Source organism: Narcine bancroftii, chromosome 2 (genome assembly GCF_036971445.1).
Source record: "Narcine bancroftii isolate sNarBan1 chromosome 2, sNarBan1.hap1, whole genome shotgun sequence".
Taxonomy (NCBI): Eukaryota; Metazoa; Chordata; class Chondrichthyes; order Torpediniformes; family Narcinidae; genus Narcine; species Narcine bancroftii.
In genome coordinates, this window is record NC_091470.1 from 188,292,821 (window position 1) to 188,317,162 (window position 24,342).

General features: G+C 43.2%; 1 protein-coding gene and 1 non-coding gene across 7 annotated transcripts in view; both read right to left on the reverse strand.

Annotated features, from left to right (window-relative positions):
- The window catches only part of kifc1 (kinesin family member C1), a 60,763-nt gene that overhangs the window by 25,566 nt on the left and 10,855 nt on the right, over window positions 1-24,342 (reverse strand). For 5 of the 6 annotated variants that reach the window (XM_069919633.1, XM_069919631.1, XM_069919635.1 and 2 more), the window contains 5 exons: window positions 17,342-17,426; window positions 16,339-16,413; window positions 8,414-8,606; window positions 6,641-6,818; window positions 5,468-5,635 (listed from right to left, as the gene is read on the reverse strand). In XM_069919633.1, the coding sequence (XP_069775734.1) occupies window positions 5,468-5,635; window positions 6,641-6,818; window positions 8,414-8,606; window positions 16,339-16,413; window positions 17,342-17,426 (699 nt within the window). The remainder of the gene's footprint in view (window positions 1-5,467; window positions 5,636-6,640; window positions 6,819-8,413; window positions 8,607-16,338; window positions 16,414-17,341; window positions 17,427-24,342) is intronic. The other variant, XM_069919634.1, reaches the window with a different exon arrangement.
- LOC138755940 (U4 spliceosomal RNA) lies at window positions 15,398-15,469 on the reverse strand. Its single transcript, XR_011352638.1, has one exon. It is a non-coding gene; the product is annotated as a U4 spliceosomal RNA (small nuclear RNA).

Genomic DNA, 24,342 nt, shown 5'->3' on the forward strand with positions numbered 1-24,342 from the left:
CCATTGACCACTATAGCACACAAAACAGGCCCTTTTAGTATGTGCCAAAACATTATTTCACTAGTCTCACTGACCTGCACCCAGTCCATAACCCTCCAGACCTCTTCCATCCAAGTTTCTAATTTCTTCTTAAAACCCAAGATTGAGCTTGCATTGACCACATTAGATGGAAGCTTGCTCCACACTCCCACCACTTAGAGTTGAGAAGTTCCCCCTAAACTTGGTTCGGCTTGGAGTGGGAGGAGGAGCTTGGAGTGGGAGGAGGGGCTTGGAGTTGGAGGAGGGGCTTGGAGTGGGAGGAGGAGCTTGGAGTGGGAGGAGGGGCTTGGAGTTGGAGGAGGGGCTTGGAGTTGGAGGAGGGGCTTGGAGTTGGAGGAGGGGCTTGGAGTTGGAGGAGGGGCTTGGAGTTGGAGGAGGGGCTTGGAGTTGGAGGAGGGGCTTGGAGTTGGAGGAGGGGCTTGGAGTTGGAGGAGGGGCTTGGAGTTGGAGGAGGGGCTTGGAGTTGGAGGAGGGGCTTGGAGTTGGAGGAGGGGCTTGGAGTTGGAGGAGGGGCTTGGAGTTGGAGGAGGGGCTTGGAGTTGGAGGAGGGGCTTGGAGAGAGTCAGGCTGTGAGTCAGAGGAAAGTGAGTCAGAGGAGGAGGAGCTTGCTGAAAGTGAGGAGAAGGTAAGCTATTAAAGTCAGGGGCTTACCGGGGCTCGGGCCTACTAGATTCGGTTCGGAGTCGGAGGAGGAGCTTGGAGAGAGTCGGGCTGTGAGTCAGAGGAGGAGGAGCTTGCTGAAAGTGACAGGGTCAATTGGTCAAGGGGCCAATAAAATGAGTGAAAGGGGAGGGAGCAGCCAGTGAGGAGCGGCTCAGCGAGTGAATGGAGCAGTGAAGGAGTGAGACTTCCTGGCTTTGGCTTATCAGCGAAAAAAGGTAAGCCGAGTTATTTGCCTTCGTATTCAGAGTCATGCCAATAGGGTTAGTGCTCTTTACTGGGTGTCGGATGTGGGAACAATGGGTGACCTCCACCCTCCCAAATGGCCACATCTGCACCAGGTGTACCGAGATGCAGTTACTAAGGGAGCGAATTAGGGATATAGAGTTGCAGATTGATGACCTGCGGCTTGCAAGGGAGAGCGAGGAGTTAATCGACTCAACTTTCAGGGCGATAAATACTCCAGAACCCGTGTCAGGTAAGTGGAAAACCGTCAGGGGGTAGGGGGGGCGAAGAAAAAAGCGAGAAAAACGGAGAGCACACCAATGACTATCCCACTTAGCAACAGTTATGTTGTGTTGGATTCTGTTGAGGGAGATGACCGGACAGAAGATGGCCACGGGCACCAGGTCAATGGCAATGAGCCTGGCAGAGCGGTGCAAAAGAAAAGGAAAAGGAGAAATGCAGTAGTTATTGGGGACTCCATTGTCAGGGGTACAGACAGGAGGTTCTGTGAGCCAGATAAGTATACCCACATGGTGTGCTGCCTCCCTGGTGCAAGGGTACGAGATATCACAAATCGGGTCCAAAATATTCTGAGAGGAGAGGGAGAGCAGCCTGATGTCTTGGTACATGTGGGTACAAACGACATTGACAAGAAAAGGGAGGAGGTAATGAAAAGGGATTAGTGAGCTGGGACGAAAGTTGAAAGACAGGAACGCTAGGGTGATGATCTCGGGATTACTACCTGTTCAAAATGCAAGTGATGAAAAGAATGTAAGGATAAGGAAAATGAATGTGTGGCTGAAGGGCTGGTGTACAAGGCAAGGATTTGGCTTCTTGAATCATTGGGATCTCTTTTGGGGAAGGCATGATCTTTACAAAAGAGACGGGTTGCACCTAAATTCAAAAGGTGTCAACATTTTGGCAAGTATGTTTGGTACAGCAGTGGGGCAAGGTTTAAACTAATTTGGCAGGGGTATGGGAACCAGAGTGATAGGGAAAAGGGAAGGGAAGATTAAGTAATGGGCAGGAAAAGTAATGTTGGGAGGAGAAAATAAAAAATCAGATGGTGCAGTGAGTTTTCGGATCAATGATAGTGTTAAGAAAATTACAAAGAAAAATAGTGGGCAGAAAAATCAAAAGAAAAGGTCACAGAAGTCACTAGCTATTAAAAGGACAAAGAGCATAAGGGCACTTTATCTGAATGCCCACAGTATTAGAAATAAGGTTAGTGAACTTGAGGCGCAAATCGGTACCCATACCTATGATTTGGTAGCCATCACGGAAACGTGGCTACAAGGTGACCCTAAATGGGAATTAAACTTTCAAAGGTATCAGGTGGTGCAAAGAGATAGACAGGATGGTAAGGGAGGTGGAGTTGCACTATTAATCAAAGATGAGCTCCAGGTAGTAGTGAGGGATGCTATAAGATCTAAAGAGCATAATGTTGAGTCCATTTGGGTAGAGATAAAGAATAACAAAGGAAAAAAATTATTGGTGGGTGTTATCTATCGCCCACCAAACAACAATAGTTTAGTGGCACAGGAAATAAATAGAGAGATAAGTGCGGCATGTAATAATGATACAGCAGTAGTCATGAGGGACTAACTTCCACATAGATTGGGAAATCAAGTTGGTCGTGGGAATCTGGAAGAGGACTTCATAGAATGCATCCGCGATAGCTTTCTTGAGCAGCATGTTAAGGAACCCACAAGAGAAAATGCTCTCCTGGATCTAGTGTTGTGCAATGAGATAGGTAGAGTAAATGATGTAATAGAGACCATCTGGGAAATAACAATCATAGTGTGATTGAATTTCTCATTCAGATGGAAGGGGAAATAGTTAGATCTAAAACTAATACATTATGCTTAAACAGGGGTGACTACCATAGGATGAGGGAGGAATTGGGCAGAGTGGACTGGGAGCACAGGCTAATTGATGAAACAGTTGAGGAACAGTGGAAGATTTTCAAATAAATATTTCGTAATGCTCAACAAAAATATATTCTGGTCAGGAAAAAGGGCAGCAAGGGAGGGAAAATCAACCATGGTTAACAAAGGAAATAAAGGAGAGTATAAAATTGAAGGCGCAGGTGTACAAAGCTGCAAAGAGCAGTGGGAAACGAAGATTGGGAAAACTTTAAGAGACAACAAGGGCTTACAAAGCGGGTAATAAGAAATGGGAAAAATTATAAAAGTAAAGGCACAAAATATAAAAACAGAAAGCAAAAAATTTTATAAATATATAAAACGGAAGAGGGTGGCCAGAGTTAACATAGGACCCTTGGAGGATGAGAAAGGAAAACTGGTAGCAAAAAATGAGGAAATGGCCGAGGCATTAAACAAATATTTTGTGTCAGTCTTCACAGTGGAAGACACGTCCAGCATGCCCAAGTGCGGAGTTAAGGATGTGAACGTTGGGGAGGGCCTTGATAAAATAGTTGTTACAAAGGAAGTAGTGATGGAGAAACTAATGGGACTAAAGCCAGACAAATCACCTGGTCCTGATGATATGCATCCAAGGGTTCTGAAGGAAATGGCAGAAGTTATAGTTGATGCATTGGTGGTCATACACCAAAATTCCTTGGATTCTGGGCAGGTCCCGGCAGACTGGAAGACAGCAAATGTCACGCCACTTTTTAAGAAGGGATGTAGGCAGAAGACTGGAAATTTTCGGCCAATTAGCTTGACATCTGTAGTTGGAAAAATGCTTGAAGCCGTCATTAAAGATGAAATAGTGAAATTTTGGAACGTAAGGGTTCAATCAGGCAGACGCAGCATGGTTTTAGAAAGAGAAGATCTTGTTTGACAAACTTGTTAGGATTCTTTGAGAATATAATGGGTGCGATGGATAGAGGGGAACAGGTTGATGTTGTATATTTGGATTTCCAGAAAGCATTTGATAAGGTGCCGCACAAGAGACTTATCAGTAAGTTACAGCAAAGTGGAGTCCGGGGAAGTATATTGGCCTGGAATGAAAATTGGTTATCTGACAGGAGGCAGAGAGTCGGGATAAATGGGAGTTTTTCAGGTTGGCAGAGAGTGGTAAGTGGGGTGCCGCAGGAGTCGGTGTTAGGCCCACAACTGTTTATCATTTACATTGATGACTTGGAGGAGGGGACAAAATGTGGTGTAGCCAATTTTGAGGATGACACCAAATTGAGTGGAAGAGCAAATTGTAATGAGGATGTGGAGAGGCTGCAGAGGGATATAGTTAAGCTGGATGAGTGGGTAAAGGTATGGCAGATGGAGTACAATGTTAGTAAGTGTGAGATTATCCACTTAGGCAAGAAAAATAAAAGAGCTGAATATTAATTAAAGGGTGAAAAACTACAGCATGCTGTTGTGCAGAGGGACTTGGGAGGGCTTGTGCATGAATCGCCAAAAGTTAGGTTGCAGGTGCAGCAGGTTATTAAGAAGGCAAATGGAATGTTGGCCTTCATCGCTAGAGGAATTGAATTCAGGAGTAGGGAGGTAATGTTGCAACTGTACAAGGTACTGGTGAGACCGCACCTGGAGTACTGGTCTCCATATTTGAGGAAGGATATACTGGCTTTGGAGATGGTCCAGAGGAGGTTTATTAGGTTGATCCCTGGGATGAAGGGGTTGACATGATGAAAATTTAAATCGTCTTGGATTGTATTCGCTCAAGTTCAGAAGAATGAGAGATCTTATAGAAACATAGGATTATGAAGGGTATGGATAGGATAGATGTAGGAAGGTTTTTTGAACTGGTCGGGGAAACTAAAACGAGAGGACACAGTCTCAAGATTCGGGGGAGTAGATTTAGGACAGAGATGAGGAAAAATAGTTTTTCCCAGAGAGTAGTGAATGTTTGGAATTCTCTAACCAGGGAAGTGGTTGAGGCTGCCTCATTAAACATATTTAAAATTCAGTTAGATAAATTTTTACATGATAGAGGAATTAGGGGATATGGGGAGAAGGCAGGTAGGTGGAGTTAGGTCATAAATTAGATCAGCTATGATTGTATTGAATGGCGGAGCAGGCTCGATGGGCCATTTTTGGCCTACTTCTGTTCCTACTTCCTATGTTCCTAACCTTTCCCTTTTCACCCTAAAGCCATGTCCTCTCGTACTCATCTCTTCTAATCTAAATGGAAAGAGCCCACTCACATTTATACTGTCTATACCCCTCATAATTCTGTAAACCTCGTTCAAATCTCCCCATATTCTTCAACACTCCAAGGAATGAAGTCCTCACTGGTTTCCCGGTTACTCAAATCCTGAAGACACAGCAACATCCTAGTAAACATTCTTCCTGTTGTTAGATGACCGGAACTGCACACAATACTCCAAATTTGGCCTCACCATTGTCTTATACCACCTCACCATAACATCCCAACTCCTATATTCAATACTCTGATTTATGATGGCCAATGATAGGTTCTTGATTACCCAGGGAATCAATGGGGAGAAGGTTGAGTGGGAAAATGGATCAGCTGATGATTGAATAGTGGGGCAGACTGGATGGGCTGAATAGCCTATTTCTGCTCTGATGTCTTATGGGCTGCCTTGGACATACTGTACCTTTAGCTCTTGCACTGTGTTGTGCAAGGTGCGTCTTTCCAGTTCTAAATTAGTCACTGTCTGTTCCAGATTTTGCAGCTTGTGCTCTTGATCGACGATGATCTTCTGTTGCTCCTCCACCAACAATGTCTTCTGCACAAGCTCCTGCTCTTTGCACAGTAACATGCTCTAGATAAAACAGAAATCAATACCCTCAGTGTACACAGGACGCACACCCACTCTGAACATCTGGTCACAGAAAAACAGTGCGGGTGTCAAGAACATTTGAAAAAAGGTCTCATAAGTGGATCGAGATTAAGGGTTGAAATATTAAAAAGCACAATATTCAAAGCCAAGTTGAATTTAGCGTGGGTGACGAGCAGTGCCTGATCCTTGTTTGATATCATTTGCAAATCAGGTTTATAAATATAGCAAGACTTAAATAACAAAACAAGAATGGGGAAATAAAGAGAAACGGTCAGCAAATGTTTCCCTTTTCACAGATCTTGCCTGACCTGCTGAATTTTCCCAGAATTAGCGCAACCCTATTTAAGTGCCAGCAAACAGGATTCAAATCCCGTGCTGTAAGGAGTTTGTATGTCCATTCGCATCTGCACTGGTTTCCTCCTGGTGCTCTGGTCTCCTCCCACCCTTCAAAATGTACCGGGGACGCCGGTCAATTGGGTGTAATTGGCCAGCGTGGCCTTGAAGGCTGGAAGGGCCTGTTACCGTGCTGCATGCCTAAATATTTAAAATTTAAAAATTTGTTTTTGTTCCTGACTTCTAAAATCCTCAGATACTGATGCGCTCCAAACCAGCTGTAGCTTACGCGGATTATCCAAGGACCACATCTCACCTTCACCACCAAAGTGTCGAAGATGCACTTCCTCCAAATAGGCATGACAGTCAACTCTGTTCTTTTTCTCCTCCCCTCTGAACTGGTTCTGGACACCCCCACCCCCCCCCCACCCCCCCCACCCACTCATGACCTTATGCATCTCAACCGGCCAATGATCCTTTCCCAATACTTGCTCCAGTCTCCCCAAATATTTCAGGCCATGCCTCAAGCCTTTTGTAACAGAATGGATAAGCCTGGGCCACAGTGAACTACGCTAGATTTCAGCTTCACCATAGAGGATCCTACATCAGGTAAGGAAAAGAAATAAATCCTAACATTATGTGGTACAACTTTACCTTTGTCTTTTCAGCCAAAGTGGATAACTCTTCAACTTGAGCAGCTAAGCTACCGACTTTAGCATTTAAACTGTCCACTTGAGCCTCATAGGATTTCACCGTCTCCAGTAGAGCAGCATTCTCACTCCGATACTTCACCAACTCGGACTCTCTGCTTTGCAGCAGAGATTCCAACGTCCTAAACAAAAATGGTGGATGATCAGATCAAATTAGCACAAAGCTGTTACAGCGCCAGCGAACCAGGGTTCAGATATGGCGCTGCCTTATCAGGAGTTTATTCATTCTCCCCATGTCTGCGTGGGTTTCCTCCCACCGTTCAAAATGTATGCAGGGTTGTAGGTTTATTGGGTGTAAATGGGAGACACTGGCTCATGGGCTACATGTCTAAATTTTAAATTTTAAACAGTCCCATGGCACCACTAGCCGTGAGTTGCTGATGCACAATTAAACAGGAAGACACGGCCCCTCCTCATCTGGTCTTTTTTTAAAATTTTTTATTTTTCACACTATAAACCACATTGATCAAGATACATTTTCCTTTTCACATTGATCAAGATACATTTTCCTTTTCAAATATATACAGTGTCGTTTTCTCCCCCCCCTCCCTCCTCCCCTCCCACCCTCCCTACCTCCCCTCCCATTCATTTAAAGTTCAGAATCTAAGATACATTAAACCCGTCAAACAATGTTGTCACTCAATAAAAATGCTAGGGCTATCCTAACAAATCTTTTTTGTGCACCATCCAAATCAAGTCTTAATTCTTTGTTTTTTACCCTTCCTCATCTGGTCAATGGGGAAAGTGTCAAGGCTCACATTCAAAAGAAGAGGGCAGGAGCTTAGTTAAAGAATTGCAGTGTCCAGGAAACAGATGGTTAAAATTGAAGAACACAAGCCAGATTGGAGAAGCACTGATATTGCTGCTTTGTAGGACTGGAAAAAGAGCTTGGGAGAGAACAAAGCAATCATATTATAGGTACCACCAGAGTTGGAGCTGCAGCAGGAAGCTGTCTGGATACCAATTTAGTCAGTCCCACCACCTTCAAAACTGATGGAATACAACCACTTTCTCTTTTCCCTGTTCAGTTTTCCTGGAATCCACTTTCACCTCTAAGAATTCCAGTTACTGGAAGGAGAAAACCACGACAGTAGTCCTGTGTTGCATGGCAACACAACGCAAAATGAGGCCCACAGGCAATGTTTCAAGTCGGGAGCCCATCAGAAGATGCTAATGTAACGCGAGTGGGATTATATGCAGCCTGCATTGCAACAACAATACAACCACATCATGGACAGCACAGTTAGCACCACACTGGTATAGCACCAGCAACTGGGGTTCGAACTCCAGCAAGGAGTTTTGTACCTTCTCCCAATGTCTGTGAGTGTTTTCCTCCAGGTGCTCCAATTTCCTCCCGCCCTTAAAAAAACATACCAGGGTGATTCAATTGGCTTTTTGAGCAGCACAGACTTGAGGGCCTGTTTTTTAATTAAAAAACATACAGCACAGTAACAGGCCATTTCAGCCCACGAGTCTATGGTGCCCAATTTACCATCACATTTCGAATAGTGGGAGGAAATTGGAGCTTCCGGGGAAAACCCAGTCAGACTTGTATACATTTTTTAAAAAGTTAAAAATCACCCCAAAAGTCTCATGCAAAAGCTGGAGAGGCATTTATACTAAGAGGCATTTTCCTCTCTTAAACCTGGTGTGCTACAAGCCAAACATCCTAGGTTCAATTCCAGGTATTAGTGATAACCTTGAATAGAATACTAACTGCAGCTTGACTTCAAGGTCCCGAATTTGTGAATTGGCATCAGACAAATGTTCAGTATGCAGATCATCACTTTCCTGAAGCCGCTTCCTCTGATACTCAGAGGCGTTGAGTTTGATCGAGTACTCCGACATCCGTTTCTTCATATCCTCCAGCTGCCCTTTGAGATCCCAAGCCGGGCGCCTCTTGGGCACAGCTGTGAAAAGCAGCACAATACTTTAATGGGCAGATTTTGTCGCTGTCATTTGTGAACCACACAATACAACCAAATACAGGTCAGTTCTGCTTTAATACACCATTAATTGTCCCCAAGTCTGACACAAGAGCTTATTTAAAATTGAAGCGCACGATTAAATATTAGAGTACTGGCTAGCACAGTGACCTGGTTTGGAATCTGGCACTGTGTGAGGAGTTTGCACATTATCCCTGTGTCTGCCAGAGTTTCCCCAGTTGCTCCAGTTTCCTCCAACCCTTCAAAACATAAGGGTTGTAAGCCAATTGGGACACCATGGGCTTGTGGGCCAGAAGAACCTGTTACTGTGCTGTATTTAAGACTCTCATATACCCTCCCCCAAAATATTTATTTATTTCTGTGTATTGTGTTGCCTCATGTTTTGCAGCAAGGACCGGAGAACACTGTTTCATCAGGTTGTACTTGTGCAATCAGATAATAATAAAGGATATCTAAATTTTTAAAAAATATCTTAATTATAATTTTTCAAACTCTGTCAATAATCCATAGTAATAATCTGAGAGGAACCAGTCTCCTGGTGGGGGCATTTGCTAGGGCTGTCAGGGGGGGGTTTAAACTAGTATGGTTGGGGACAGGGTTTCAAGTTAGGCAGGACAGTAGGGTGAGGGTTAGTAGGCTAAGGAAAGAGACAAGTTTGAATAATTTGAGGGAGGAAAAGCAGGAGGTAGTAAAAAGATGTTGTATGAAAATTGTGAGAATGGAAGAGAGGAGGATATGCAGAAGGGAGGATGTAGGAGATCCCCGAGATGTATTTATTTTAATGCGAGGAGCATTGAAAGGAAGCTGGATGAGCTAAAGGTGTGGATTGACAAGTGGCATTATGATGTTGTGGCCATTAGCGAGACGTTGTTGAAGGAAGGTTGAGACTGGCAGTTGAATGTTCCAGGATTTTGCTGCTTTAGATGTGACAGAGTTGGTGGATTAAGAGGGGGAGGTGTGGCATTACTTGTCAGGGAGGATATTACAGCAGTGCTGAGGCAAGGTAGACTGGAGGGCTCGTCGAGGGAGGCAGTGTGGGTAGAAAAATAAGAAGGCTGAGGTTACTATTATGGGGGTATATTATAGGGCTCCAAATAGGGAAAGGGAACTAGAAGAGCAAATGTGCAAGGAAATAAGTGTGATGTGCAGGAGAAATAGGGTGGTGTTGGTTGGGGATTTCAATTTTCCAAACAGATTATGAAACGCAGTCAGTAAAAGGGCAGGATGGCTTAGTATTTATGCATTGTGTTCAGGATTGCTTTTTGCAGCAATATGTTGAGAACCCAACTCGGGGGGGTGGGGGGGGGGAGCAGTTTTAGATCTGTTGTTTGGGAATGCAATGGGGCAGGTGACGGAGGTAAGCATTGGAGAGAACTTCGGATCCAGTGATCATGGGTCCATTAGCTTTAGCTTAATGATGGAAAGGGATAGGTCAGGTCCAAGGTTAAAGGTCTTCGAGTGTGTGTGTGTGTGGGGGGGGGGGGGGGGGAGGGGAAGGCCAGATTTGGAGAAATGAGAAGGGATTTGCAGAGAGTTGTGTAGGCTGATCTTTTTGCCGGAAAGGATGCAGAGGAAATTTGGGGGGCATTTAGGGGTGAGATTTTGAGAGTACAGGATTTTTATGTTTCAGTCAGGCTGAAGGGGAAGACTAAAGGTTCAAGGGAGCCCGGTTTTCTGGTGAAATTAAGAAGTTGGTTCGGGACAAGAGGAAGGCCTATACCAAATATTTAAAAAAACAAGGAATTGAGGAGATGTATGGTTGTTACTTAGATTGCAGGAAGAACTTTGAGGGAAATTAGAAAGGCAAAAAGAAGGTATGAGGAGTCCATAGCTAATAAGGAGAAGGTGAATCCTAAGGGTTTTTACAGATATGTGAACAGTAAAAGGAGGGTTAAGGATAGAATGGGTCCATTGGATGATGGGACCAGTGAACTATGTCAGGAACCGTATGAGATGGGAGAAATATTGAACAATTTTTTCTCATTCGTATTCATGAGGGAAAGGGACATTGGGCTATACGAGATAAGAGAGGCAACGGGCTTAGTTATGGAAAGGATAGGGATTAGTGAAGTGAGAGTTTTGTAGCTTCTAGGGTCTATTAAGGTGGATAAGTCTCCTGGTCCTGATGGGATTTTTCCCAGGACTTTAAGGGAGGTCAGGGAACAAATAGCGGGAGCAATGACTGTGATTTTTCAAAGATCATTGGAGGAGGGGGAGGTACCACAGGATTGGAGGGTTGCAAATGTTGTCCCATTGTTCAAAAAAGGCAGTAGGTGTAGGCCAAGTAATTATCAGTCAGTAAGTTTGACTTCGGTGGTGGGGAAGGTTATGGAGGGTATTTTTCATGATGGTATATATGCATATCTGGATAGACAGGGATTGATTAGGGACATCCAGCATGGTTTTGTAAAAGGAAAGTCATGTTTGACGAACCTTGTTGAGTTTTTTGAGGAAATGACAAAAAAGGTGGATGAAGGTAGAGCGGTGGATGTGATCTATTTGGATTTTAGTAAGGCTTTTGATAAGGTTCCGCATGGAAGGTTAATAAGGAAGGTTCAGTCACTAGGAATTAGTAGAGAGATTGTGACATGGGTTCAGAGGTGGCTGGGAGATAGACAGCAGAGAGACATGGTGGACAACTGTATGTCAGGTTGGAAGCCTGTGACAAGCGGGGATGCCTCAGGGATCAGTGCTGGGTCCCTTGTTGTTTATCATTTATATTAATGAGTTAGAGGACAAGTGTGAGGTGTTGCATTTTGGTAAAAATAACCAGAATAGGACATATACAGTTAAGGGGAGGGCATTGAAGCACGCAGAGGAGCAAAGGGACCTGGGGGGTTATGGTACAGAGTTCACTGTAGGTGGATTCCCATGTAGACAGGGTATGCTGGCCTTCATAAATCATAGTATAGAGTATAGGAACTGGGAGGTGATGCTGCAGCTGTTTAAGGCATTGGTGAGGCCAGGTTTGGAGTACTGTGCTCATTTCTGGTCTCCAAATTATAGAAAGGATATACATAAGGTGGAGAGGGTGCAGAGAAGGTTTACAAGGATGTTGCCTGGCTTACAGCATCTGGATTACAGGGAGAGAATAAGGAGACTGGGACTTTATTCATTGGAACATAGACGGCTGAGAGGAGACTTGATAGAGGTATTTAAAATTAAGAAAGGAATAGATAGACTAGACATAAACAGAGTCTTTCCCCTGAGGGCAGGGAGGTGTTGGAACAAGAGGCCATGAGTTAAGGATAAGGGGGCAACACTTTAGGATAAATATCAGAGGTGGCTTTTTCACTCAGCGAGTGGTGGCAGAATGGAATGAACTTCCGAATGAGATAGTTATGTCAGGGTCCCTTCAGTCATTTAAGAGAAGGTTGGATGTACAGGGAGGAGAGCGGGAGGTTTAAGCTAGTGGAGTTGTTCTCGTGAACCGGTGCAGACTCGAAAGGCCGACATCGCCTGATTCCGCTCCGTAAATAGTTATAAAAACACATCATGTTTTCCAATTATATACAAGCATCACCTTAGAGTCCCAATTTCCAACACCCACCTCCCCCCCATACGTCCCTGAATTTAATTCTTATAAAACATCTTACAAGTCCCAGCAATGAACAAATAGGATCCATTCACTATTTTAAAACCTGATGTGAATAAGCATACAGTGGAAATAGAAAAAGTTACAGCACAAGTGGCCCATGTCTCATTCTGACCATGACAAAAATTTGCTAAAACTGTAGACATTCAGGGCTTTTAAGTCAAGTTTGAATGCTTGCTAAACATTGAAAGATTAGGGGGCAAAATGTGACAACCCAGCATTCAACACCTGCAAAACGGAGGAGTCACGTGATGGAGTAGTGGCCGGACGGTGAACTCCAGCCCTCTCCAGAAAAGTCGGGAAAAACAAAGGAAAACACAAAGGCACAGAAATAAAAGTTACAGAAAAGTGAGTATAAAGGTGGAAAGAAGATGGCGACAAAAAAAGAAAAATCAAAAGCAACGGTAAGAAGAGAGGAAGAGAAGACAAAGGAGGAAAAAGGCAAAGGCCTTACCTGTCCGAAGAGGCCCGCTGCGGAGAGAGAAACCCGCTCCCTCAGGTCGGTAAATAATGGACTACAAAAATGGCTCGCAGAGCCGAGTAAAAGTGCACAACCGCGCATGCGCGATGCGAATGAAAAAAAAACACACCGACGGGAGGGGGGACCAGCTGGGGAGTCGATCTCCACAGCCGGCAACGACAGCTGCAGAACACCTGCAGCAAGAAGAGACCACAGAAGACAATAGAAACAAGAAAGAAGAGGAGGAAAGGGCACCAAAGAAACAACAGATGGCCAACCCAGAGGAAGAAGAAGAGGAAGAGGAAGAGTACAGTGAAATAGAAGAAGAAAAGAAAGGCAAGATAAAGGATATACTTTCTCTTATTAAAGGATACATGGAGTCATTTAAAGAATGGCAAACACAGGAATTTAAGGATTTAAGAAAAAGAATAAACAACACAGAAGAGAAAATAAATAAAATAGAGATGACCTTAACAGAAATGGGAAAGAAAATGGACAAGATGGAAGAGCGGGCAGTAGCAGCAGAAATGGAGGTAGAAGACTTAAAAAAGAAATTGGAGGAATCTAATAAAAAAACTAAAGAGACACAAGAACTACTAGCTCAAAAAATAGATACAATGGAAAACCATAACAGAAGAAATAACAAAGATAGTGGGCCTTAAGGAAGATGAAGAAGGCAAGAATATGAGGGAGTTTATAAAAGAGTGGATCCCTAAGACCCTAGGATGTCCAGAACTACAGCAAGAAATGGAAATAGAAAGGGCACATAGAGTATTGGCCTCTAAACCACAACCACAACAAAAACCAAGATCTATTGTAGTAAAATTCCTAAGATATACTACAAGAGAAAAGGTACTGGAGAAGACAATGGAAAAAGTAAGAGAGGGCAACAAACCACTGGAGTATAAAGGGCAAAAAATCTTCATTTATCCAGATATTAGTTTTGAACTCCTAAAGAAGAGAAAAGAGTTCAATACAGCAAAGGCGATTTTATGGAAGAAAGGGTATAAATTTATACTAAAGCATCCAGCGGTATTGAAAATATTTATTCCAGGACAACAAAACAGACTATTCTCGGATCCAGAAGAAGCACGAAAATTTGCAGAACAATTACAAAAATAGACTGAGGGAAGAAGACGGGTAATGAGAGTTAAAATGATCACGATTGATATGTATGTGGGTAAAGACAAAAATAGACTGAGGGATGAAGACGGGTAATGAGAGTAAAAATTATCACGATTGATATGTATGCGGGTAAAGAGGTATAAGAGTGAATAGAGACAATGTGCATACGTGAATGTATCTGTACTTAGAGGAAAATATAGATAGTATAGACAAGAATTAATAAGGGAAGGTAATGGAATAGAGAGAATAAGGAGGGAATTAAAAGAGTGACCTTTGTGACATATGAAAAGTGAAATCTTTTCTGGGGGGGGCGGGGTGGGGGGAAATAGCGGTCACTGCAAAATCAGTTGACGCTTGCGAGTGGATTCGCAAATCCAAATGGAGAGGGGAGATGTGGTTGTCCGACAAGGGATAAAGGACAACTCAGGAGGTGAAGGGGAGATTGGGGATAAATAAGATAGAAATAGGAGAATAAGGAAAATGTTGGATGTTGTAGGAATGTTGTCTTATAAAGAGTTGAATATAAGAAAACAGAAATGGAAAAGGAGGAAAGGTAATGATGGAAAAACGGAAAGAGAAGATAAACAAAATATAAAAGGGCTATGCTGAAATATATGACTTTAAATATTAATGGAATACATAACCAAATTAAAAGGAAGAAACTACTAAATTTAAATGAATAAATGTATTCCATTAGAAAAAATAACATATAGGTTAAGAAATAATATTGAAATATTCGAACAAGTATAGGAGCCTTACATTAAATACAATAGCGAAAACCTACCGGGGACAAACATTACCTAAGTTGATGGAAGGAGAAGGAAAGAAAAGAATGGACTCAGTAGAATTTCTGGTGTAATTTTGTTGAATGACAACATTGTCTGACTGGCTTAATGCAACCTAGATTGTATACCTAAAATGGATGAGAGGAGGGGGTGGGGGGTTGGCTTGGGAGGAAGGGGGGGGGGAAGAAAAAGTCACTGTATATGTGTGAAAAAGAAATAGTGTATATCATGGCTAATGTGATTTATGGTGTGAAAAATAAAAAATTTAAAAAAAAACAACACCTGCAAAACTTGTGTTCCAAGTTTTGCAAGGGTAGCCAAACTCCAGCCCCTGGGCCAACTGCAGCCAATTGCCCATTAAGTAACCCATGATGAAATTTTAAAAAATGAACATGGCCCATTAGAACATAGTTTCTAATAATAAATTTCACTTTTTAGTTTCAACACTAGATGTCGCTGCCATTTTATACAACTACTAGACCAACTGTTGCATTGTTACTCATCAATGAAAACATTTACCTACAGAGCAGAACTGAAAAGACAGAAAGTAGCGAAGGGGTGCCCAAAATATCAGACTGTGAGAAAATGAATACTTCTTCCAGAGGTTAAGGAGAAGGGTGCTTGATTTGCAAGGAATCTATTAACTTTAATAGCCTTTATACAGATATACACCTTGCATCCTAATCATTAGGGAGGACACTTGAGCCATGAACTGTATTCACTGGGGGTTGCAGATGAATGTTGATCTTTTCTCCTGTTCTTATTTTGCACCCACCTTTTTAGTTTGCACAACTTTTTCAATAAGAAATAATCGCGCCTTGGGTAAACCTCATCGGCTACGATACTGCCACTGCACAAAGCTAGTTTGCACAACTTTTTGAATGAGTTTTATTGGATTCATTTAAAAGCAGCAGATACAGAAATGCCTACTGTAATACGAGAGCATATCAATAAACAACTGTAATGTCAACAGTTAAACTGTTCAGTAGAATCAGTTATTTTGACAGAAAATTAATTTTTGTCAGCTCTGGAGTTTTGTGGTGTAAAAACACTTTTTCTTGCAATATAATAGCTGAAAACTGCTGGGTTTAATATTGTTTGGCCTGTAACTCCTTATATTCTTCTGTATGTGGGCCACAACCAAAAAATGCTTGGTCATCCTTGAACTAAATGATCCGGATCCATCTGCAATTGGATCCTTGACTTCTGCATCAGTAGACCCCAACCAGTACCGATTGGCAATATCATTTTCTCCTCACGGGGGTGCCTGAAGGCTACATGTTTCGTCCCTTCTCTGCTCCCGATGCACTCACAATTGCATAACCAAATTCAGCTTTGACGCCATTGGAGTTTGCCGAATAATGTCTGAATACAGGTTGGAAATCAAGAATCTGGTCAGGTGGTGCCAGAACAATAATCTTGCTCCAGGGCCAAGGATCTTATTGTGGATTTTAGGGAGGCTAAGGGACAGCTGCCTGCTTTGCAGGGATGGAGGTGGGAGGCTTAGCACCTTCAAGTTCTTGGGTATCCACATATTGGAGGACAGGACTCCTGGAGCCCGCAAACGTGCAGAAAGTACACCAAAACCTCTACCTTCTAAACCTAGCAGCCCATTCAAGCCACCTAACATCCAACAACCAAAAAAAACTCCTCATATTATACCTTTTCCCCAGTCTTAAACATTTATTTGACATTCTTTTAAAAAACCCTGGGGTAAAGAGACATACTTACCTATTGTGCTGGTGGAAGCAGCACTCACACCAGGAACTCCAGTTCTTGTCCGTTTCACTGCCACTGCCATCCGAACTGTGGAAAATAATCTGTGGTTTATAAAATGAACAAGAAGAACCTGCCACAAGTTGCATCACTGGACACCCAAAGGAACTGGCCCACCATGTACATGATCAGGCCAGGCTGATGTTGAGTTTCATCATCTAAAGCCAAACCGCTGTGTCCAGGCCGAGAGAAGGGCCCTGAACTGCAGCTCCACTTCAGCGTCCCAGTGTTGTTCAATAACACAAAATCAGAGGTGGAGAGGATGAGCAAATTTAAGTTCCTGGGAGTCACAATCTCAGAGCGTCTTTCCTGAACCCAACATACAAATGGCATCAGAAAGAAAGCTCATCAGCACCTCTACTTCTTCAGGAGTTTGCAAAGGTTTGTCATTACATCAGAAACCCTGGCAAATTTCTCCAGATGTGTGGTGACCAGCTGCATCACGGTCTGGTGTGGGGACAAAGGTCTGCAAAAGGTAGTGGATACAGCCCAGGACATCACACAGTTAAAACCCTCCCATCTACAGGGAATGCTGTCGTCAGAGGGCAGCAGCAACCCTCAAGGATCCACACCACTGTGCCACCTTGCTCCTGCTCTGTTCTTGCTGCCTCCATCAGGAAAAAGGTATAGGTGCCACAAGATGCAAAACAACAGGGTTGAGGAACAGCTGCTACACCTCCACCATCAGACTCAACAACAAACTCAATCAAGGACTCTTAACTTTGCACTTTGATTATTTTTCTCTTTCTATTGCATTTGTTTATATCTCTATTTGTTTACATGTGTAGGTTGAGTCAGTTTGTTTTTACACTGTCAATAAGAGGTAATTCTGCCTCGTCCACTGGAAAAAGAATCTCAGGGTTATATAGGATGTCATGGATGTACTCTGACAATAAATCTGAAACATGAAAGACCCCACATCAATGGGCAAATCTGAGGGAAGGGAGGGGATACATACCTCCATTCTGACTCAGTGCCACCTTGCTCCTGGTAGTGCTCAGGGAGGCACTTTGGCTGTGAACCTTCTTCATGGTCTCAGTCTGCTGAAAGAGATGGGAGAGCACACCACATTAAAACCAGGTTCTCACGCAAATCTCTACCAGCTACTTGGCATCAAAAAGCTGAAAAAGTTATGTGCTCGCCCCAAAATAATCCAACTACAAAACTCAAAGAAACCTGAAACAGGAAAGTTCACCAAATATTTAATCAGATGCTATTAGGAATTCCACACCTACCTAAAATATTACTGTGCGTCTTCATTTAGTGTCTACCTGCTGTTATCTTGCTCCAATTTTCAGCAGGAAATGGAATTCATAGCTTTTAGAACATCAAACTTTACTACACAGTACAGGCCCTTCAGCCCACAATGTTATGCCAACCCATGGAAACCTACTCCACAAAAATCTAATTTTTCCTGCCCTCACACCAATAACTATTTTTCATATATCCACATGCCTATCCAAGAGTCTTTTGAATCTCCCTATGATACGAGCCTCTATCACCATCCGAGTGTTGCACGAGAAGGGGAAAGTTCAATGGGTTCAAAGAGCAACAAGTCTGAACACAGGAAGGATTTTTATTAAAACACATCCAATGGGATCACAACAGGAATACACACATTCCCAATCACAAAACTCCATACAACTCAGTCACATCAGACTTAATACTAGCGACTGTGTAGATTTACAAGCACCTACCACTGAGTGAAAAGAACTTCTGACATCTCCCCTGAACTTTCTCCCACTTGCCTTCTATCAATGTCCCCTGGTATTTGCCATTGTTATCCCAGGAAAAAAGGTGCTGGCTGTCCACCTATGCCATAGGTGCTCTGTAGTTAGTAAGGGATTACAGGTAGTCCCTGACTTATGTCTGTAATGGGGATGGAAGGATTGGTGGTAACTCAGGTTTGGTCGTAAGTCAGGGAATGGGGACCTTGGGTTGCTGACGGGGACCACTATATACAGTAATTTTAGTGCAAGATAAACATACAGGAGTTTTAATAAACATTTTTTTTTAAATTTTTGGTTGTATGGTAGGTGGGCGTAACTCACCTAGGTTGGAAGTTGACTACCTGTACTTAAGGTGATATGTGAGTGGGGAAAAAATTAAGAACCACTGGAGTCCACACTTTTAACTCCATGCTGAATGGTACTACATAAATATATTTCTTCCCCCCCCACCTCAAGCCAGGTTTTAGAATCAACAATATCACCTGAAAAACTAGTCAATGTCAGGGTTTGTTAGTGTTTTCTATACCTTTTCAACTCTGGTAGAAAGAACAACTCCGATTCACGGAAGAAATACTTGGATGTCACAGGGAAGATACATCCACAGAGAACACCAACCACACCATTCTATTGGTTTTAAAATGATTATGGAGAAACATAGAACTAGCCCACAAGCCCCAAATTAGGGCAAATCTAATTGTGAAGACATTGGACAGGTACTTTGAACAGTTGATTGGGAGAGCCCATTTGAAGGGATGTCTAGCAAGTGGGAAGTTCTTGAAAAGTGAGATCAGAAGAATTTGCATGATGAAATGACAGGGCAGATTTGATGGCCCAAATGGCCCAATTCTGATCCCATATTTTGGGTAATTTCTTGAAAGCAGTGACAAGTGGACATGGTGGTGAAGGCGGTACTAGCTGCACTTGGTCAGAGTACAGGGGTTGGACATGATGTAAAAACTACAAGTTACTTTGATTTCCCTTGTGGAATATTCTGTTCACCCATTCATAGGAAAGAGGTCATTAAATTGGAAAGCCTCAGAAAAGAATCAAGCAAAGACTCTAGATATCTGGGCTTTTATTTCCCCCCTCCCTGTCGCAATTAGGATGCTTAGGAGTTAATTTCTCAAGATACACAAAATCATGAAGGACATGGATAAAATACACCAATAAATGGCATCGCCGTCATAGCCTGCAGTAACAGCAGCACTGCAGCTGATGCAGACCTGGGAGAGTGGGGAGCAGACACGCACTGTTCCTCCACAGGGCCCTACTGCCCGTTACAAGCTGTAAACGGTCTATAAAAGGGGCCAATGCTTCTTCAACATCTAGAAACTGCTGATGTCAGATAGATACTTTTTATTGTCATGTAATAAAACAAAAGTGTAATATTTCACAAAAATACCTTTAATCTGCCACAAGGCAGACAACGGTTCATCACTAGCATTGCCTGTTGCCCCCTTACAGACAGAAAAAGCAAAAAGAGGGTCCTTTTCGAGTCACTGAGTGCCGTGGATTTGCCTCCAGTGCTCTCACATCCTCTGAAGCCATACAAGACTCCAGTTCAGTCAAACCATGGTCAACCCAAGCCAAGAGCCAAACCTCTGACACGATGAAGAAACCTCCCAGGGCCCTTTGGGACCCCCTTCTTGCCCTCACCATCCTCTCAAATCCAGGTTCTGATGAGCCATTTTCCAGCAGCTCACAGCCTGGTGTGAATCCTTTGACCTCAAGACGCCAGCAGACTATAGTCAGGTCCTTCAACTGCAAGGCCCCCCGCGGGGCCACCTCCACTGCTTCTCCTTCTCACTAGGTGGGGAAAATAGGTGTTCTCACCGTTACTGGCGTCAGGTGTAAATGTATGCCCAAGATGGCAGCAACCATACTCAGCAGGGGTTGTGGGCACTGGAGAATAGTGCATCAGAGAGGGAGAACCCCTCCCCTAGACCTGCCAAGAAGACGATTAGGAGGGGACTCTACAGGGAAAGAAGAACTCAGTAGCTGAAGGATCTGCACTGGCTGAGAGTTGCTGGAGACTGGGTTGTAGAAATCAGGTTTTAGGTCCGATATTTGACGGGGTGCAGAGGGGACCCCTTCAAGCACCGAAAACCTCCTGATTGTTTCAGAGGTTCAGATCTGTCAGAGCAGGATCTTCAATGAATTGAACAGAAGACTGCGAGGAGACAAATCCATGGTCACTCGGTATCTCATAGAAACATAGAAGATGGAGGCAGGAGTAGGTCATTCGGCCTTTCGAGCCTGCTCCGCCATTCAATGAGATCATGGCTGATTTTAAAGTTCAGTACCCCGTCCCCGCCTTCTCTCCGTAACCCCTAATTCCCTTATACTGAAGAAATATATCTAATTCCCTCAAATATATTCAATGAACCTGCCTCTACTGCCCTCTGTGGCAATGAATTCCACAGATTCACCACCCTCTGGGTAAAGAAATTCCTCCTCATCTTGGTCCTAAATGGTTTGCCTATTATCCTCGAACCATGGCCCCGGGTTCTGGACTCCCCCACCATTGGAAACATCCCTTCCGCATCCATTCTGTCCAGTCCTGCCAGAATTTTATGTCTCTATGAGATCCCCTCTCAATCTTCTAAACTCCAGCGAGTACAATCCCAAATTGCGCAACCTTTCCTCATAAGTTATTCCTGCCATTCCAGGTATCAGCCTGGTGAATCACCTTTGTACTCTCTCCATTGCAAGAACATCCTTCCTCAGATAAGGCGACCAAAACTGCACACAATACTCCAGGTGTGGTCTCACCAAGGCTCTGTACAGCTGCAGTAAGGTATCCTTATTCCTATACTCAAACCCTCTTGATATGAAGGCCAACATACCATTTGCCTTTTTAAACCACCTGCTGTACCTGCATGCTCACCTTCTGTGACTGGTGCACAAGAACCCCTAGGTCTCTCTGCACTTCCCCATCTCCCAATCTATTGCCATTCAAATAGTAATCTGTCCTCCGGTTTGTATTACCAAAGTGGATAACCTCACATTTATTGACATTGTAGTGCATTTGCCATGTATCTGTCCATCCCCCAATTTATCCAAATCACACTGGAGCTTCCTGTCCCCCTCTTCAGTGCACACAACCCCTCCTAGCTTAGTGTCATCTGCAAATTTGGAGATATTACATCCAATCCCCTCATCGAGATCATTAATGTAAATTGTGAACAGCTGGGGTCCCAGTACAGATCCCTGTGGCACCCCACTGGTCACCACCTGCCACTCAGAAAACGAGCCGTTTATGCCAACTCTGTCTTCTATCTGCCAGCCAGTTCTCAATCCACATCAATACCTTGCCCCCAATCCCATGAGCCTTGATTTTGCATGCCAGTCGTTTATGTGGGACCTTATCGAAGGCCTTTTGAAAGTCCAGGTACACCACATCCACTAGCTCTCCCCCATCTATTTTACCTGTCACCATCTCAAAGAATTCCAATAGATTTGTCAACCACGATTTACTTTTTGTAAATCCATGTTGACTCTGTCCAATCCCTTTTCTGCTAGTCATATGCTCCACTATTACATCCTTAATAATGGATTCCATCATTTTGCCCACTACTGATGTAAGGCTTACCGGCCTATAATTCCCTGCTTTTTCTCTATCCCCCTTTTTAAATAGTGGGGTAACATTAGCTACCCTCCAATCCATGGGTACTGATCCGGAGTCTATCGAGTTCTGGAAAATAATTCTTAAAGCATCTGCTATCTGAATGTCCACTTCCTTAAGTACCCTAGGATGTAGATTATCAGGCCCTTGGGATTTATTGGCCTTCAATCCCTCAATTTCCCCAAGACCGTCCTTAGAGATACTAATTTCTTTCAGCTCCTCCCTTGCATTAGTCTCTCTGTTTCCCAACATCCTTGGGAGGTTATTTGTATCCTCTTGTGAAATCAGAACTAAAGTAAGAATTTAATTGGTCTGCCATTTCCTTATTACCCATTATATATTCCCCTGATTCTGACTGCAAGGGACCTACTCTGGATTTCACCAATCTTTTCCACTTGACATATCTATAAAAGCTTTTGCAGTTGGTTTTTATGTTTGCCACAAGCTTACTTTCGTAATTTATTTTTGCCCTCTTGATTAATCCCTTTGTCCTCCTTTGCTGCATCTTGAACTGCTCCCAGTCTTCGGATTTGGTACTTTTTTTGACCAATTGATATGCTCTCTCTCTGGACCTAATGCTGTCTCTAATTTCCCTTGTTATCCATGGTTGAGTCACCAAAGGGACTCTCTTTTGCTTCTCTTTCTCTTAATGTTGAGGGCACTAGGCAATGTCAGTGGCAACTCTTTGTGCCTTTATAGCTGACAAAATTTTATGAATTTTGTGTATCATTACATTTTGTGTTTTGGCACATGACAATAGAAGAATCTTAAATTTGAAGTTAAACAGTCTTTTTCCCTGGGTAGGGAAATCCAAAGCAAGACAATATATTTGAGGAGAAAGTGGAAAACTGTAACAGGTCCTCAGTAGCAACTTTATCCTGAACAGAGAGTGGCTGATATATGGAACACGCTGGCATAAAAGGTAGATACAACTTTAAAAAGGAACAAATACAGGCATACCCTGCTTTACAAAGGTAGAGCATTCCTGAGGAACCGTTTGTAAACCAAAAATTCAAAAAGCAAAAGACCCATTGAATACCATTGGAAGCAATTTTCATAAAAGCAAAAACCCATTATAATTTCTTCATAAAAGCGAACACAGGTTTCTTCGGAAAAACAAATTTTTGTAAAGCTGTGTTAACTTGTACGTGGACAAGAATGGCCACGGAGACCAAATGGAGCTAAATGGAGACAATGCGATTAACTCAGACTTGTACAGCAGAGACAAGTTAGGTCATCCTTCATTTTTGTATAAATGATTCCCACAGTATGTAAAAGACCACAAGTTTTGGCATCAGAAAGGCTATTCAAATCATGGCAGATGTATTTTCTCTTTCAACCCCATTCTCCTGCCTTCTCTCTACCTTTGACCCCTTCCTAATCAAGATCTAATCAACCTCTGCTTTAAATCTACCCAAAGACCTGGCCTCCACCACTGTCTGTGGCAACAAATTCCGCAGATTCACCAGAAGAAATTTCTCCTCATTTCGGTTCTAAAGGGATGCCTGTTTATAGCTAGACAGTCTCTCCCACTGCACAAAAACTATGACATTTGCAAACTTGCCCACAAAAGCTGTATATTCAATCATACAACTCAGTTACATAGAAGAGTACAGGGCCCTTGGCCCACCAGATTGTGCTGACCTTTAGACCATGGCATTTTAAATTCCTCTATATGTTTGTCCAGCAGTCTCTTGAAATTCACAAATGTACCTGTCTCCATCACTGACCCAGGTCGTACATTCCACGCGCCAACCGCTCTCTGGGTAAAACACCTTCCTCTAATATCTCCCTTCAACAGCCCGCCCATTACCTTCAAGCCATGCCCTCTTATATTGAATAGAGGTGCCCCAGGAAGGAGGCTCAGGCTGTCCACTCTATCTATTCCTCTTAATATCTTGTATACCTCTATCATGCCTCCTCTCATTCCCCTTCTCTCCTCATACCAGGTAGCATCCAGGTAAATCTCCTCTGCACCCTTTCCAACTCTTTCACATCTTTCCTATAATGAGGCAACCAGAACTGGACACAGTACTAATAGTGTGGTATAATCAGAAAGAGTTTGTAGAGCTGCATCATTACCCTTGAGGAACACCACATCAGCAGTAGACAGCTAGAAAGGGCCCCCTTTATTACCACCCTTTGCCTGCCGTCATTCAGCCAATCTTCTATCCACGCTAATACTTTTCCTGCAATACCATGGGCTCTTTTCTTGTTTTGCAGCCTCGTCAAAGGCCTTCAGAAAATCCAAGTAAATAATATCCACCAACTGTCCTTTGTCTGCCCTGCTCATTACTTCTTTGGAAAAATTATTCCCAGAAACTCCTGCCATTGCTGCTCTCCCCTTTCAATCAATTTTGGCCAGCTCCTCTCCAACACCTCTGTAGTTGCCTTTACTCAAATGTAATACTGACATGTCCAATTTTACCTTTTCCCTCTCAAATTGCAGAGCAAATTCTATCATATTGCGATCACTAACTCCCAAAGGCTCTCACCTTAAGTTCTCTAATCAAATCAAAATTGTCCTTCTGCTTAGAAACACTTGCTAAAAATCAAAACACTCCAAATATTGAAAGGAGTATTTAGAGTGAATCTGTAAAAAAT